This window comes from Phoxinus phoxinus (assembly GCF_949152265.1).
Source record: "Phoxinus phoxinus genome assembly, chromosome: 21".
Taxonomy (NCBI): domain Eukaryota; kingdom Metazoa; phylum Chordata; class Actinopteri; order Cypriniformes; family Leuciscidae; genus Phoxinus; species Phoxinus phoxinus.
In genome coordinates, this window is record NC_136896.1 from 21,470,698 (window position 1) to 21,487,761 (window position 17,064).

The 17,064-nt window shown below is 40.2% G+C and overlaps 1 protein-coding gene across 1 annotated transcript in view; it reads right to left on the minus strand.

Annotated features, from left to right (window-relative positions):
- The window catches only part of LOC306989453 (alanine aminotransferase 2-like), a 51,575-nt gene that overhangs the window by 28,126 nt on the left and 6,385 nt on the right, over window positions 1–17,064 (minus strand). The window contains exons 2-4 of the mRNA XM_079595212.1: window positions 12,566–12,743; window positions 3,941–4,030; window positions 3,741–3,849 (exon numbers count right to left, since the gene is read on the minus strand). Of these exons, the coding sequence (XP_079451338.1) occupies window positions 3,741–3,849; window positions 3,941–4,030; window positions 12,566–12,703 (337 nt within the window). The 5' untranslated portion in view covers window positions 12,704–12,743. The remainder of the gene's footprint in view (window positions 1–3,740; window positions 3,850–3,940; window positions 4,031–12,565; window positions 12,744–17,064) is intronic.

The following is a 17,064-nucleotide window of genomic DNA, read 5'->3' on the forward strand; positions in this document are numbered from 1 at the left end:
GAATGGACCTTTGAAGGACTTATTCAATCAGTTTGATTAATATCTGTACAACAGTACATGATTCCTACCACATATACTGTATCTTACCAAGTTAATATACAACATAACGTATGTATACTATATATTATATCCTGTATAGTACTTCCTGAACTATCCTTGTTTTCTGTCCTTGTTCTACCCTGTTCTCACTAGCCAGAAGAGCCTGGCTTCTCCAAAGGTTTCTTTCTCATTTATGGCGTTTATTTGTTCCTTAACAGTCATTATTGATCAAATGCTTGGTAAACTTGGTATGCTTGGTAAATGTCATAGATCCTCTTCTTAATATCATTAATTCGTCTTTGTCTCTAGGATACGCACCAAAAACCTTTAAGCTGGCTATGATTATGATTAAAATATTTTAAAATTGTTTAAAAAAACGCAACTTGATCATACAAAATTAGTCAATTACAGGCCGATCTCGAATCTGCCTTTTCTGTCAAAGATATTAGAAAAAGCAGTATCCTCACAACTGTGTTCCTTTCTAGAAATAAATGATATCTGCAAGGATTTTCAGTCCGGATTTAGACCGTACCATAGTACCGAGACAGCTCTCATTAGAGTCACAAATTATTTGCTCTTATCATCCGATCGTGGTTGTAGCTCTCTATTAGTGTTACTTGATCTTAGTGCTGCATTTGACACTATTGACCACAACATTCTTTTAAATCGACTCAAACATTATGTTGGCATTAGTGGAATTGCACTAGCATGGTTTAAATCATACTTATCTGACCGTTATCAGTTTATAGCCGTAAATGAAGAGATGTCTTATCGATCACAAGTTCAGTATGGCATACCACAAGGCTCAGTACTAGGAACGCTGCTGTTCACACTATTGTCCGGGAAGCAGACACACTGTCAGTACAAAGCTAGATTAAAGACATATCTCTTTGACCTAGCATTCACATGACACATTATAGACTTCTATAATTCAATGTTAGGCTGCATAGATTAGGTCAGCCGGAACTGGGAACACTTCCCATAAATCCTGATGTACTCATTACAGAAGAATGGCATCTACGCTAATTTTAGTGTCTTTGTTTATCTCAAGGTTTTCCCGCAGCCTGCCGGATCCAGGCCGTATCCAGATCTGACGAAGGACCTCGCCTGGATCCAATGACAACGCAGTGCTGAAGTGCCAACTAGTCTCTCCCCTGTGAAGGATCCCTTTACCACTCTACAGATAAAGCGTTGTCGGGATAACTTCGGTTTCGTGCATCTACCCCGAAGTGATAACATTTTAAGGCCAGACAAGTAGTTTGTTAAGGCTTGGTTTGTAGGGAATTACAAACCTGCGCACATATATTCAAATGCGCATAACTATAGAATGAATTCTTAATGCGCACGTGAGCGCTATCAGCGTTTCTCACAGGTTTGCGTTTAAAGTCTGAGTAGAGAGAACGGTGTCGTCTTAGCAGCCTCTAATTTAATAACTAATGATCCTTGCGACGGAAGTGAATCAATCAAAACTAACTTTAGCTGGAAAATATCTTTAATCAAGAACTGCTATAACGACAAAACAATCTCTGTTACCTTAAATTATCCGTTTATTACTGTAAAGCCGCTTTGAAACAATCTGTTAAACGCGCTATATAAATGAAGATGACTTGACTTGACTTGACTTAAACAATGCTGGTGTCATGATGGTCTCAGACACTGAAATGAACACTGCTGAAGACACTCCTCTTCCTCAAGCACTTGACTAACCATAAACAAAAGCACTTACTAGGGGTGTAATGATACATTGTTATATCGAGATATCGTGATAAAAAATGTGACGATATGTATCGTTGATACAAACGATGTGATTCGTGATATATAGATTTAGTTTTATCTGAAGCTCAGCTTATTGCATTTATAAGTTATAATTCACCCAAAAAATGTTATTCTTTCATCATGTACTCACCCTCATATTGTTTCAAACCTATACGATTTTCATTCAACTTCAAAACACAAATGAAGAACATTTTTATGAAACCTGAGAGATTTCTGTCCCTCCATTTAAAGTCCAAAAGATCCAAAAAATGTCATAAAGGCGTAGTAAAATAATCAATAGGGTGGTCTAATCCAAATCCAAGCCTTCTGACGAGACATGATGACTTTATATGATGATGATTTTTTTAGTAATTAAACTCACAGCATCATGGTTAGTAAAGACAGCACAGATGCAGGTAATTCACACATGCACATACATCTCTCTCCCTCTTTTAACTTTTGACTTTTTTGATTATTGCTAAAGTACTCTGTAGACCCTTCACACCAAACACAAATGTTCACCACAAATGTCCTGCACCAGAAACAGTTTGAATGTAAGCAATGGATTCCTATGGAGCTTCACGATTTCACTCATTCATATGATATAATCATATACAGAATATGCATATTTGGAGTGCTGTTTGAGGGGAAGGCTCCGAGCTCAGAATTTGTCTCGAACCCAGAGTACCCCGCCTACCATCACACCATCCCTGGCTGGGATAGGAATAATTAAGAGTTTGGGAGGAGGAGGGATGCTGGAAAACTGTTGTGGAACATAAATAAGTCGGCTATATATATACATGCATCCTCTTGTGCTGATTGGGTATATTATCTGAATGTACTCCTCTTGAAATTAATAAAACATTATTGGGCCCTATTTTAACGATCTGAAACGCAAGTATCAAACGCGAAACACAAGTAACTTTGTGGGCGGATCTCGGGCGCTGTTGCTATTATACCGGCGGGATATCAATCTACGCACGCAAATCTAAAATGGGTTGGTCTGAAGTAGCTTCATTATTCATAGGTGTAGTTTGGCGTAACGTGAAATAAACCAATCAGAGCGTCCTCTCACATTCCCTTTAAGAGCAGGCGCACTTGTTCCATGGCAGATTGCTATTATAACGGCAGATTTGCCAGGCGAACGCCAGGAGCGGTTCATAGCCGAGGAGACGACGTTCTTGTCAGGGCCGTAAAATACAGAGAAGTGACATCGGGGATTGGAGAAACCCACCCAAATTAGCTTAGGTTAAACAGGCGTATAATAATTTGGTTAAATGTGTAAGCTAGATTATTTTTTTCACATCTTCATGGACACAACAATGATTTTCCTTGTGTGTTAATATTTTTCCTTTTAATAATGTATGATTTGCATAAATGAAAACCGCTGCATCTGTGTAGATGAGAGAATCAAAGTGTATGCGCGTTGTGCACACGCTACATTATGGCCAAGCATGCGCCCTTAAAATACCATATGAATAACACGCGCAACGCGCCACTGACTTTAGACTAGGTTTTTCCTGATCAGTGGTGGAATTGTTTTCTGAAACTGCAAAATAGCACCAGGGAACGCTTGCGCCGAAACACGCCTCCTCTTTTCGCTGCACCACCCCCCGAACACAAGTTAATTCACTAATTTGCAGACGTGCGTCTGTGGAGAGAAAAGTCTGCCGTGCGTTGGGTGTTAAAATAGGATTGATACATGCGTCGGTGTACAAAGTAAATTGTGCTGGGTGCAAGATAGGGCCCATTATGTGTAAGCACTATGGCGAAGAGGAATAAAAGGAAGAATATTCATCAATAACCTGTCCATGTAATGTCAGTCAAAAAGGAAAATCAGAGGCTTAGCAAGATACTGTGTTTTGGCAATAAGTAAATAGTTTGTTAAATGTGGTTTCATGTTTATTTAAAGTATGTAATATCGAATTGAAAGGATTTTCCAGTACCGAGACTTTCACCACCACAAGCTTGGAGAATGCGGCGTGCTCTACTTTTGGCATCTTCTGGAAATTTGCTGTCTTCAAGAAGATCTGGATAAGAGCACAATGCCAAGACCTGACAAATAAATGAAGCATATGTACAGTATGTACAAAAACTACTGCTCAGAAGAATACAGCATGAATAGCACAATATCTCGTAAACACACCTGTCTGAAGAAGGTGATGGGTTTCTGGCCCATAGCGTGGCAGTCTCCGATGTTGGCTTTAATGACCTCTGTGAATGGCTTATTTACACCCTACATTGATGGAGTAGTTAATGGGAAAGGTAGGAAAACAAAGAGAATGAAAGAGAGAGAAACAGGAAAAAGTATAGAAGATTTACAACTGGGTTTCCTAAATAATTAGAGAATGTGCATCCAATTTTGGGGCAATTTTGACAAGATTTTGGGGCAGACTTGACCCTTTAAAAATAGAAGGTCTCCATCCTGGGGTGGTGCATCACTTTTTTCTAGAAATTTGGTACATAGTCTTGGTGTTAATACTTCAGTATTATAGTATAATACTATATAGTATAATACTATAGTGTAAATGATACATTAGTGTAAATGTAACATTTGTGTCAATTATTGTTTTAAACATCTGTACAGGCTTCTGTATACAGGCCACCACACAGACTTCAGATCAAAGAATAAAATAATTTTCTAGTTAGTACTGGCTGCAGATAAAGTCTTAATTGATAGTGATTTTAAAGGGCACCTATTATGGAATTTTGAAATTGACCTTTCATGTAGTGTGTAACATAGATCTAAGTGAACAAAAACATCCTGCAAAGTTTGAAATGTGAAAGTGCACCGTATATAAAGTTATTGGGCCCTATTTTAACGATCTGAAACGCAAGTGTCAAAGTGCAAAGCGCAAGTAACTTTGTGGGCGGATCCCGGCGCTGTTGCTATTTTCCCGGCGGGATAAATGACTCTTGCGCCCGACGCAAATCTAAAAGGGGTTGGTCTGAAGTAGCTTCATTATTCATAGGTGTGGTTTGGGCGTAACGTGAAATAAACCAATCAGAGCGTCCTCTCACATTCCCTTTAAGAGCCGGCGCGCTTGTTCCATGGCGGATTGCTATTATAACGGCGGATTTGCCAGCGCACGCCAGGAGCGGTTCACAGCCGAGGAAACCGACGTTCTCGTCAGGGCCGTAAAACACAGAGAAGTGACATTGGGGATGATGGGAGAAACCCACCCAAATTAGCTTCGGTTAAACAGGCGTATAATTTGGGTAGTAAATGTGTAGCCTAATCTAGATTTTTTTATTTTTTTTATCTAGATAGATCTTTTTCACATCTTCACGGACACAACAATGATTTCCCTCGTGTGTTAATATTTTTCCTTGTAATAATGTATGATTTGCAAAAATGAAAACTGCTGCATCTGTTTATATTAGAGAATCAAAGTGGATGCGCGTTAACACACTACATTATGGCCAAGCACGCGCCCTTAAAATACCATATCACTAACGCGCAACGCGCCACTGTCTTTAGACTGTTTTTTTCCTGGTCAATGGCGCAATTGCTTTCTAAAACTGGAAAATAGCACCATGGAAGTTTTGCGCCGGAACACGCCTCCTCTTTGCGCTGAACCGCCCCCGCGAGCGCAAGTTCATTTCCTAATTTACCGACGTGCGTCTGTGGAGGGAAAAGTCCGCTGTGCGCGGGTGCAGAATAGGAATGATACATGCGTCGGTGTTCAAAGTCAATTGCGCTGGGTGCAAGATAGGGCCCATTGTTAGAGGTGTGCCGGTTTCAGAATTGGTGATGACGGTTATGATGTGAGTCAAATGTGACGGTTCGTAACATAACCGTCGGGGTTTTTTTTAAATCCTTAAAAAAAAAAAAAGCAATGAACATGCTTTGTTTTAAATAAATCACACACACTAAACAAATCCTTTTAAAAACGTAGGCTGCTTAAATTATATAAGAGCTGCATAAAAATGAATGAGTAGGCCTAAATTACAAATGATAAAATCTACATACCTTTATCAAAGAAAAAAAAAGTCGAACAACGATTGTTGTGATAATACCTTAATTAAACTAACTAAATACAGGAAACAAAAAAAGTGCAATGACATTTTAAATTCCTAATCTTTTTCGACTTCAAAGTTCCGTGACAGGAACGCCAACATGTTCACTTTACTCGGTTTTAGTGACGATCTGACAGGGGTAGCTATGTTACCCGCAGTGCTAAACACTCGCTCTGATGCTGTGCTTGTAGCACAAATACACATGTATTTACGTGCCAATTTTGCTAAGAGCGGATAGCGTGTGTCTCCCCACCATGCTAGTGGATTAGCCGTAGAGTAAATTCGTTCTTCTTGGAGATAGCGGGTTAACTCCGTGTCAGCGCGCGCTCTGATCGGTAAAGGGGCAGATATTTCAGACCTCCGTTTATTAGGGAGATCTCCAAGATTTCTCAAAGCCGCACCCGTCTAGAAAGGATGTAGCAAAGATATTTAATGCTAATGCATGAGGCATAGGCATAGTTTCATTCATTTACGATGAGATGCGCTCTAGTTCACAACGCAATGCAAGTGAACGCGGCGCGCCGGCGCCTCAATGTCACGGTTATTATATTGTCTGCTATATTATTAAATACATGCAATTGGTTGATGAAACATTTATTAAAATTAAGGTACAATTTGTACAAAACGAAATTCGCTTTAAGGAAAGGCTTACAAAGCAAAACTTATATGAAGTGGTAAAAATAATTTCTGACGATTTACAAAACAAAACTTCATTAAGTGGTAAAAACCATGTCTCCCGATGTATTGCACATATTATGATCCTATCTAAAAAAAAAAATTTTTTTTTTTTTATGTTTGTAAAAAATATTTTAATAACACGGTTTTGGCGGTTATAGAGTTCTAATGACGGTGTTTAACTATAACCGTCGGTCTCACGGTTATATACTAACCGTCACACCCCTACCCATTGTCTTTCAAAAGTAAGAGTCGACTCTGAGTAATTTTTATGAATCGTTAGAAGACCGAAGCTTTTTCTCTGACTAGATGACGTCAACTTGTCAAGTTATTTGAATACGATACGCCCACTTATTGCGCTCCAAGGCCAGGGAAAATATCATGGCGACGAGACGCTGTGTTCTGAAGTGCGACTCAAAAGCCAACTTTTTTCATCTGCCCAAGGAGGAGCATTTGAAGACTAAGTGGCTACAATTCATATACAACTATACCACAGAAGTATAGTCCGAGCCTTGTGCTTTGTTCGCGCCATTTTGAAGACGATTGCTTTACCAACTTAAATGCAATCAAACTTGGATTCACGAGCCGGCTGATATTAAAGGAAGGTTCAGTTCCAAGTGTATTTGCATCAGCTTCCTCCTCCGTATCACAACCTTTAAGTGTTATTAATAATTGTTGCTTTCATGGTTCATGTAGCATGCTTAATAATAATTGAGTTTGTTGTGTAAGCACCGTTTAGCTTCTAGGTCTTCCATGACAATTGTATTGAGATATGTGAAGTGTTTGTCGTTGTTTTCGGAGTTGTCCTAAAGAATAGAATAATACCTCGTAACGTAACTGCATTTTTTTTTTTTTTTTTTAAACGTTATGCTTAATCGGGCTAATGCAAACAAAGACTGATTGTGCTTTTACAATATGAACTCTGGGCTATGCTCGCTAACATAACATTAAATTCTTCATCTTATTTTTAGTTTTTAACTACAAACTACAAAGCAGTGTACTATAATCATTATTATAACACAATTTAATTGATAAAAGCATCATTGTACTCCGTTGTTAAACAATAAGTATTATCTCTGTAAACACTGCTGGGTCATCTGACCAATCAACGTAGATTAGCGTCGCGCAAAGGACGGGTTTGGAAAAATGAGTTAAAGATATGTTTCAGTTAGTCAAATAACAAATAGCATATAGTGGAGGTCTATAGCCATCTAGTGGCTAGAATTATAATTGTTTACTTTTAAAACTACATTTTCCAAAATATGGGCAAAAATTTTACACTAAACCATGTAAAATTATCCATGTTATCCCCATAAATTACATTTAGAAAGTTGGGTCTTTTAAAGTGAATTTGACATAAAAAGCTGTTTTTTATTATAAAAACCTATTGACTTTTTTTTTTTAATATTTATTTATATAAATTTAAAAATATATCATAAATCCTCCGAAAACTGCACACATGTAGAGTAAAAACATTATTAAAGAGAGTAAAATTCCATTTGTTAAAAAAAAAAAATTATTCTCTAACAAAATTACATGTTATTTCCTGGGGTCTCCAGGGACCCCGAAGACCACGAGTGTGACTATTTTTTTTAACCTAATATAAAAACAAATATTACAATACATTTTTTTTGTAGATCTAGAAAGGGTTAAGAGCCATACAAAGTTTCATGACATTTGGACAAAGATAATATCTATTTTAAATTCAGGTAAGGTCATTCGCGGGTTAAAAAGACCCCAAAGACCATCAGAGGGTTAATCGTCTCTAGAACCTAGAACCTCCGGGTGCCATAGGGTCAGAAGGTCCTTCCTCAGAGGAATGGGCCAGGGAGGGACTGTCACAAGGAGCATGAGTTCTGGGAACCAGGTCCGGGTGGGCCAATAGGGAGCCACCAAAAGGACCTGCTCCTCGTCCTCCCTGACTTTGCACAGGGTCTGTGCAAGGAGGCTCACTGGGGAAAACGCATATTTGCGGAGGCCCCGGGGCCAGCTGTGTGCCAGTGCGTCCGTGCCGAGTGTTTCCTCGGTCAGGGAGTAAAACAGCTGGCAGTGGGAGGTCTCTGAGGAGGCAAACAGGTCTACCTGAGCCTCCCCGAACTCTCTCCAGATCTCTCCGAAGCAAAAAGCTGAAGTGCAATCGCACCTTCTGCTCATTATGTACCTGTGCTGCATGGCTGAGCAGCTGATGCAAATGATTGCACGCCAATGTGCAGTGGCTCATTTAGTTTCACTCAAAGTCAAAAACTAAACAAAACGCTCGCCAGCAGCCATATCACCCTGTAGCCCAAGACTGGTTGCCAACTGAAGCTAAGCAGAGCTGAGCCTGGTCAGTACCTGGATGGGAGACCTGAGAAAACCAGGTTGCTGCTGGTAGAGGTGTTAGTGAGGCCAGCAGGGGGCGCTCACCCTGTGGTCTGTGTGGGTCCTAACACCCCAGTATAGTGACGCGGACACTATACTCTCAAAGAGCACCGTCCTTCCGATGAGACGTTAAACCGAGGTCCTGACTCTCTGTGGTCATTAAAAATCCCAGGATGTCCTTCGGAAAAGAGTAGGGGTGTAACCCCGGCATCCTGGCCAAATTTGCCCCTTGGCCTCTGTCCATCATGGCCTCCTAATAATCCCCATATTCTGACTGGCTTCATCACTGTCTCCTCTCCACCAGTAAGCTGGTGTGTGGTGGGCGTTCTGGCGCAATATGGCTGCCGTCGCATCATCCAAGTGGATGCTGCACATTGGTGGTGGTTGAGGAGATTCCCCCTTCCATGTAAAGCGCTTTGAGTACCCAGAAATGCGTATATAAATGTAACAAATTATTATTATTATTATTATTATTAATTAAGTAGATTGGCCTCTCAGGCGAGAGTCCTATTCGTCGGTCACGATGTACGCCAGAGTGACCGACTGATAGGTAACTATCACTACTACCACTAAATATTGCTTTGTTAACAATCTTCCTGAATTGTCTCTACTCCTCAACATATAAGGTAACTTAGAAGAACTCAATGTTGCAACATAAACTATGGACTAGAGCTCTCTCTTTTCTAGCAGACACAATAGCTAAATTAACAAGAAAAAAAACATCTATCCACTATCAGAGAGATAATTATAACCATGCAACCATCTGCTATCGCATTTGACAGTACACTATATACCCCCTGAGAAACAATTATAGTCATCCTCTTCAATAGAAGAAGAAGAATTGCCTAAACTTATACAATCATCTAAATGAACAACATGCATGTTTGACTAAATTCCTACCAAGCTAATGAAAGAGATGCTTCTGGAAGTCGTAGATCCTCTTTTTAATAATATTAATTCATCATTGAAGACTGAAAACTTTACAGTTTAATGTTATTTTTTAGTATTATTTTTCTTTATTCATTTTCTTCATTTCATAATGGTTTTTTTGTGAAGTCAGACTATGTTTGTACATGTGTCCTGTGCAGAGAGCTGGTAGAGTTATATTTTGCTTAGAGGTATGCAATGTTCACTCTTTGCAAGGACAATTAATGTTTCAACTGATGCAAATGTACCATTTGTATACCACTAATGGATACACCACTAATGTATACACTGAAGGAATAGTTTATTAATGTGGATAGTGGATTGTACCATGTGCATTAGGTATATATTCCATCTTTAAACATAAGCAATATGTTTTTCTACCTTACAAGGAAGTGTAAGTCTCTCTGTGATGTATAACCTCAATCTTACTGTACCACCTCAGAGAAACATTAAGGCATGATGAGGGGAGGGGGTGAGAGGAAAGGAGGAAACATAGAGATGATGGGGTAAGGAAGGATAAACCAAGAAACCATTTACAGCTAGCATGATGGGGTGAGAAGATAGAGAAATGGGGAATAGAGAAATCTAGAATGAAGACCTTCTCTCATGTAGCCTTATTCTTATATACCTGTGTTTCTCTCTGTCTGACACATGACACATGTTTAAATAATAAATCTCTTGGCAAAGTAACTGGTGTAGCTTGCGTGATTCAACAATTATGGGGGGAAGCAGGATTTTCAAATCTACAATCATTATTATAAGGATATGTCCCAAAGTCTTTCAAGCTGACTGTTATTAAGCCTCTCATTAAAACCATAACTTAATCCTAGAGAATTAGTCAACAGCAGACCAAATCGATATTGAATATCGAGATCCATATCGAATCTCCTTTTTATGTCAAAAATATGATGCCAAACATATAAAAAATATTATGTCAATATTCGGAATTATATAAATCCACAATCTGACTTGTGATGCAGCCTAACATCATAATCACACCATGTTCGTTCATTTGGCCAGAGGAGGAAGTTTTTCAATCTCTGTCACCTGATGGAGTTTGGGTTCCGTGACACTGTCGCCTTTGGCTTGCTTTGTTAGGTACTCTTAATATTCAGCAATAGTATTGACTTGACTGCACCGACACTATTGAATGAAAAGTAAACAAACTAAATAGTGTTAAATGATGACACTGTTTTCTGCAGAGCTGCTTAATAGCTGTATTCAACTAATTTCATAATTTATTAACTTTATAAAGTTCTTGAACCAAACTAGTACAATCTGGTGCACAAAATAAATAGATGAATTAAAAAAATTATAAATTTAAATAATTGACTAACAGCCCTATAGTAGTGCCTTATTAACTGAATTCATCAGTTAAACTTAAGAACTTATAGGCTACATGATGATGCATACAGCCTATTTAATAAGGTTTTTAAAAATGCCCCAGGAAATCAATTTATAGCGGAAATATCACCTCTTTATGGAAAAGTTTGTTGCTGTCAACATTGTTTTTGGAAGATACATTAAAAATGCAGTTAGCTTCTGTGTACGGATCTACAATGCATGGCATAAAATGTGGTTAATAATGGATAATTTGACGCGCTTCCGTGTCAAAGTGTCTATTATCAGCGGATTCTGCAGCCTGGCTCCGCCCTCCTACGTGCTTCCGCTGAGAGTCTGGTAGAACCAGGCTACGGATTCTGTTCATGTGCGCCCAGACATTTTAGAAATCCCGACCTGCTGATGTTTTACGGCCATGTCCGGAATAAAGAGTAGGCCTATGTATGGTAAACCTATATAGCTACAAACAGTTAGGGTGATATTAAAGGACATAAACCGTGATATAAGATTTTGGCCATATTGCCCATCTCTAAGTCATTTATTTCCTGCGTGATCTGTAAAGTCACGTCCACAAACCTCTTGCGGATATTGTTTGGTCACACCACAAGGTGTCACTGTGGCCTCAAAGCTTCAGCACTACCACTCTGAGCTCGATTGCTATGTCTGAGGTAAAACACGCCCCCCTCATTAGCATACAGAGCAATAATTGTATAAATGCATAAATGTATAAATGCATAAATAAATAAATAAATAAATAAATAAATAAATAAATAAATAATTGTGAAAATAAATAAAAGTGGAAATAAATAAATAAATGAAGAAAAATAAATAGTAATTTATTTTTGGGGTTTTTTTTACATTTCTTCGCATATTTATTTGGTTATTTATTCATTTATTTATTCATTTTTAATTTCTGCAGGTTTGGTCCTCCATAGGTGCACAGGGTGGTATAGGAGCCTTGTGCTCATTAAATTAGTTTTCCCTGCCATTGGTAAGCCTCGGCCTCCTTTGTTTGTGTTAACCTGGTCCTAAAGCCTTTTAATGTTTTTAAGACTATTGCTTGATGATCGAAATAAAGCTTTCTGTATCTTTGGTATCCACGTCTCAGGCCCTCCTTTCGAAAACCATGCTCCTGCGTGTTCTTTGTAAGGGGTTAAATTCATGAGTATTTATATTTCCTGTATAAAGGTGGCGTTGTCAGGTATATCGTAGAGGTTGCTTTCCCTCTCAACGTCCCGCTACATAATCATTACCATTTGAAAAATTAACAGTATTGTGTGCATATGCTGTATTTAGACGGCGCGTCCACTTTTAAAAGCGACTTTAAAATATACTTCGATCTGATTGCATTGAATGGCTGTTTGTGACCGTAAGAAGAGAAAATACTTATTGTTTGAACATCCTATAACATTTCAATGATTTTATGAGTAGATGAACTGACACTCACCATCTTGAGTTCTCTTTCGATCTGAACTGCTCTCTGGACTATGGGACCCCGAACAGCGTATTCCACGCGTTTAATGTTCGGGTTCATCGTGTCCATCGTCAGCACCCTCTCACGGTGCTCACATCCGTTTTCAGACATAGTAGCTCTGTATTCCGCTTCAGATACTTCCTGGTGTGACCTGCAGATAACAGAACAGACGTCTAATACTCAAATGAGACTGCCATAATCAGGGACGTCATGTCAAGTCAAGTCATCTTCATTTATAAGGCGCTTTTGAGATTGTTGTAGATTGTTGAGATGTAGATTGTTTCAAAGCTGCTTTACAGAGATAAACGTATAATTTAAGGTTAAAGTTAAAGTTAGTTTTGATTGATTCACTTCCGTCGAAAGGATAATTTGTTATTAAATTAGGGGCTGTAAAGACGACACCGTTCTATCTACACAGACTTTAAACGCGAAACTGTGATAAACACTGATGGTGCTCACGTGCGCATCAAGAATTAATTCTATAGTTATGTGCGTTTGAATATATGTGCGCATGTTTGTAATTCTCTACAAACCAAGCCTTAAACTACTTGTCCTGCCTATAAATTTGATACAGAATTTTATTTTATTTTATCACTACGGGGGAGATACGCGAAATTTCCAGAATGCTTTATCTGTAGAGTGGTAAAGGGATCCTCCATAGGGAGAGGCTAGTTGGCACTTCAGCACTGCGTTGTCATCGGGTCCAGGCGAAGGTCCTTCGCCAGATCTGGATACGGCCTGGATCCGGCAGGCTGCGAGAAAACCTCGGGATAAACAAAGACGCTAAAATTAGCGTAGATGCCATACTTCTTATGATGTAACGGGTACATCAGGATTTAAGGGAAGTGTTCCCAGTTCCGGCTGACCTGATCTATGCAGCCTAACATTGAGTTATAGAAGTCTATAATGCATTATGTGAATGCTAGGTCAAAGAGATGTGTCTTTTATCTAGCTTTGAACTGACAGAGTGTGTCTGCTTCCCGGACAATGGTAGGAAGACTGTTCCAAAGTTTTGGTCTTCTGTCAACAAAACCAACGGCACGTCTCAGGTTCTGCGGTTATCACTCCGCACAAGTAGCAGTGCTTCGCCTTCAGAGAATATAGTTCCCAGTATTTATACGGTTAAAATATGTCTGTGTCTCATGTGACTTTGTTTTTTGTACACTCTGTGACTATACAAATCACAACATGTAAATAGGAAAATGTTTGCGTTATTTTGTCACTTATTTGGATTAGTATGCTAGCTGCAACCATTTACATCCAGTCTTTGTGCTAAGCTAGGCTAGCGGTGGGTGCGTCAAACAGACTTATAGCACGCACGGAGATGAAAAAGGTATGTATGGACTTATCTAACTCTGAGGGATAAGGTGAATAGGCTAAAGTCCCAAAAAGTCGGAGTGTTCCTTTAACAGAGCAGCTATCAAGTGTTAGACAGTACTCTAGGTTATTACGTGTGGAAGTTTTTTGTCCAATAATTAGAATCTCTGTTTTTTCTAAATTTAGAAGAAGGAAATTACTAGTCATCCAATTTTTTATATCAGCTATGCATTCCGTTAATTTTGTGAATTGGTAAGTTTCGTTAGGTTTTGAAGAAATATACAGCTGAGTATCGTCGGCATAACAGTGAAAGCGAATTCCATGTTTCCAAATGATATCTCCTAATGGTAGCATCTACAGAGTGAACAGCAGCGGTCCTAGTACTGAGCCTTGTGGTACGCCATACTGAACTTGTGATCGATAAGACATCTCTTCATTTACTGCTACAAACTGATAACGGTCAGATAAGTATGATTTAGCTAAACCTAATCGAGTCTATTTAAAAGGATGTTGTGGTCAATGGTGTCAAATGTAGCACTAAGATCAAGTAATACTAATAGAGAGATACAACCACGATCGGATGATAAGAGCAAATAATTTGTGACTTTAACGAGAGCTGTCTCGGTACTATGGTACGGTCTAAATCCGGACTGAAAATCCTCGCAGATATAATTTCTTTCAAGAAAGGAACACAGTTGTGAGGATACTGCTTTTTCTAATATCTTTGACAGAAAAGGCAGATTCGAGATCGGCCTGTAGTTGACTAATTTTGTAGGATCAAGTTGTTGTTTTTTAACAAGCGGTTTAGCTAGCTTAAAGGTTTTTGGAACGTATCATAGAGATAAAGATGAATTAATGATATTAAGAAGAGGATCTATGACATCTGGAAGCATCTCTTTCAGCAGCTTAGTCGGTATAGGGTCTAACATGCACGTTGTCGATTTAGATGATTTGACGAGTTTGCAAAATTCTTCCTCTCCTATAGCAATGAATGAATCAAATTTTCCCTCAGGGAGACTACAATGCACTTCCTGATGCGATACTGTATTAGACGGTTGCATAGTTATAATTTTGTCCCTGATATTATCGATCTTATAAGTGAAGAAGTTCATAAAGTCATTACTGCTGTGTTGCTTGGAACTTGCACTTGTCATGCACTTATGATAAACAAAATTGTAAAAAATTGACAGCCGTGGTAGTTTTTCCTACGACGAACTATGCCATTTATTATGCTAGAAGACTTGAGTTAAAATCCTGGATCGAATGCAATGATTGGACACACATTTTATGTTTCTGAGACTTCCGCAGAAAATATAAAGATAGCTAGAATAATGATTAGAGAGACCAAATGTGCAGTGCTGGGACTACTACAGATCCAGGTACAGTTAATTACGTATGTTTGTTTGTTTTTTCAGCTGTCTTCCCTCATTTTAATACAGTATGTTTTAATTTCAGTAGAGTCTTAGCTGTCTGATGACTGACAATGATTGAGTGGCAAAAGAAAGCAAGAAGTCCTCACAGCCAAGTCAAGGAGTTCATGAGACACACATCACCTCAACAAACTGCAGTGCATGGAATTGGTCCTCAGGAACAAAAACTATCAAAGAAATCATTCGAGAACATCCCAGACTTCACCGTTTTCTTGGAATGGAGAGTTTAATGATGTTCAGTATAGAGGGTATGCGCGTGACGTCACTGTCGAGAGAATGTGGTTACACCCACTGAGTGGCGTGAAAAACACCCAAAACACATCAAAAATTGGAAAGAGCTTTTCGATTTATTTGTACAACTGGATTTGACAAGAAATCTGAGGTATATTTTTACAGATTACCGAAAGCTCTATAGTGTCACGATCCACACACGGGAAACAGGGGTAGATCCAAGTGCAGTGTTTATTAATGGGTAATCCGTAATCGTAAACCAGTCCAGGCAGGGTCAAAACCATAAAAGCAATCCAAACAAGAACCAAAACAAGAACAGACAAGAAAACAGACCTCAGAAGTGGCGTGATACATAACAAGGAATCCGTGACAAACAAAGAAACAACCAGGGTATATAAACACACAGAACTAACAATGATAACAAGAGACAGCTGGGAACAATGACGGGAACAATGACGAGAACAGCTGAGTGCAATGAACAGATAAGTGCAGACAAGGATTGTGGGGAATGTAGTTCATAATGTGACAGACACCGTGGGGGAAGAGGACCTCTAGTGGACACCAAGGCAAATGAACCAGACACCGTGACATAACCCCCCCTCTACGGAGCGGCTACCAGACGCTCCAAGACCCACAAAAAACAAACAAAACAAGAGTCCAGGCGGGAGGTGGAATGGTGGAGGATCAGGGGGAGGGATGGAGGGCCAGGACCATGAAGGGGAACAGGAACAGGGGATGACGACTTAACCGGCGGCCGGGGCGAAGCAGACAGTCCATCTGGCGGCCAGGGCGGAGACGACAGTCCATCTGGCGGCCAGGGCGGAGACGACAGTCCATCTGGCGGCCAGGGCGGAGACGACAGTCCATCTGGCGGCCAGGGCGGAGACGACAGTCCATCTGGCGGCCAGGGCGGAGACGACAGTCCATCTGGCAGCCAGGGCAGAGACGACAGTCCATCTGGCAGCCAGGGCGGATACGACAGTCCATCTGGCGGCCAGGGCGGAGACGACAGTCCATCTGGCGGCCACAGCGGTGAAGACCCCTCGGGCGGCCACGGCAGAGACGACCAGGGTGAAGACGACCACTCGGGCGGCCATGGCGGAGACGACCAGGGTGAAGCCGACCACTCGGGCGGCCATGGCGGTGAAGACCAAGGCGGAACAGAGACAGACCCTGGCTCAGGAACAGTTACAACCGGCTCGGGAACAGCAACAGACACCACCGGCTCAGGAACGGGAACAGCAACAGACACCACCGGCTCAGGAACGGGAACAGCAACAGACACCACCGGCTCAGGAACTGGAACAGCAACAGACACCACCGGCTCAGGAACTGGAACAGCAACAGACACCACCGGCTCAGGAACTGCAACAGACACCATCGGCTCAGGAACTGCAACAGACACCACCGGCTCAGGAACTGCAACAGACACCACCGGCTCAGGAACTGCAACAGACACCACCGGCTCAGGAACTGCAACAGACACCACCGGCT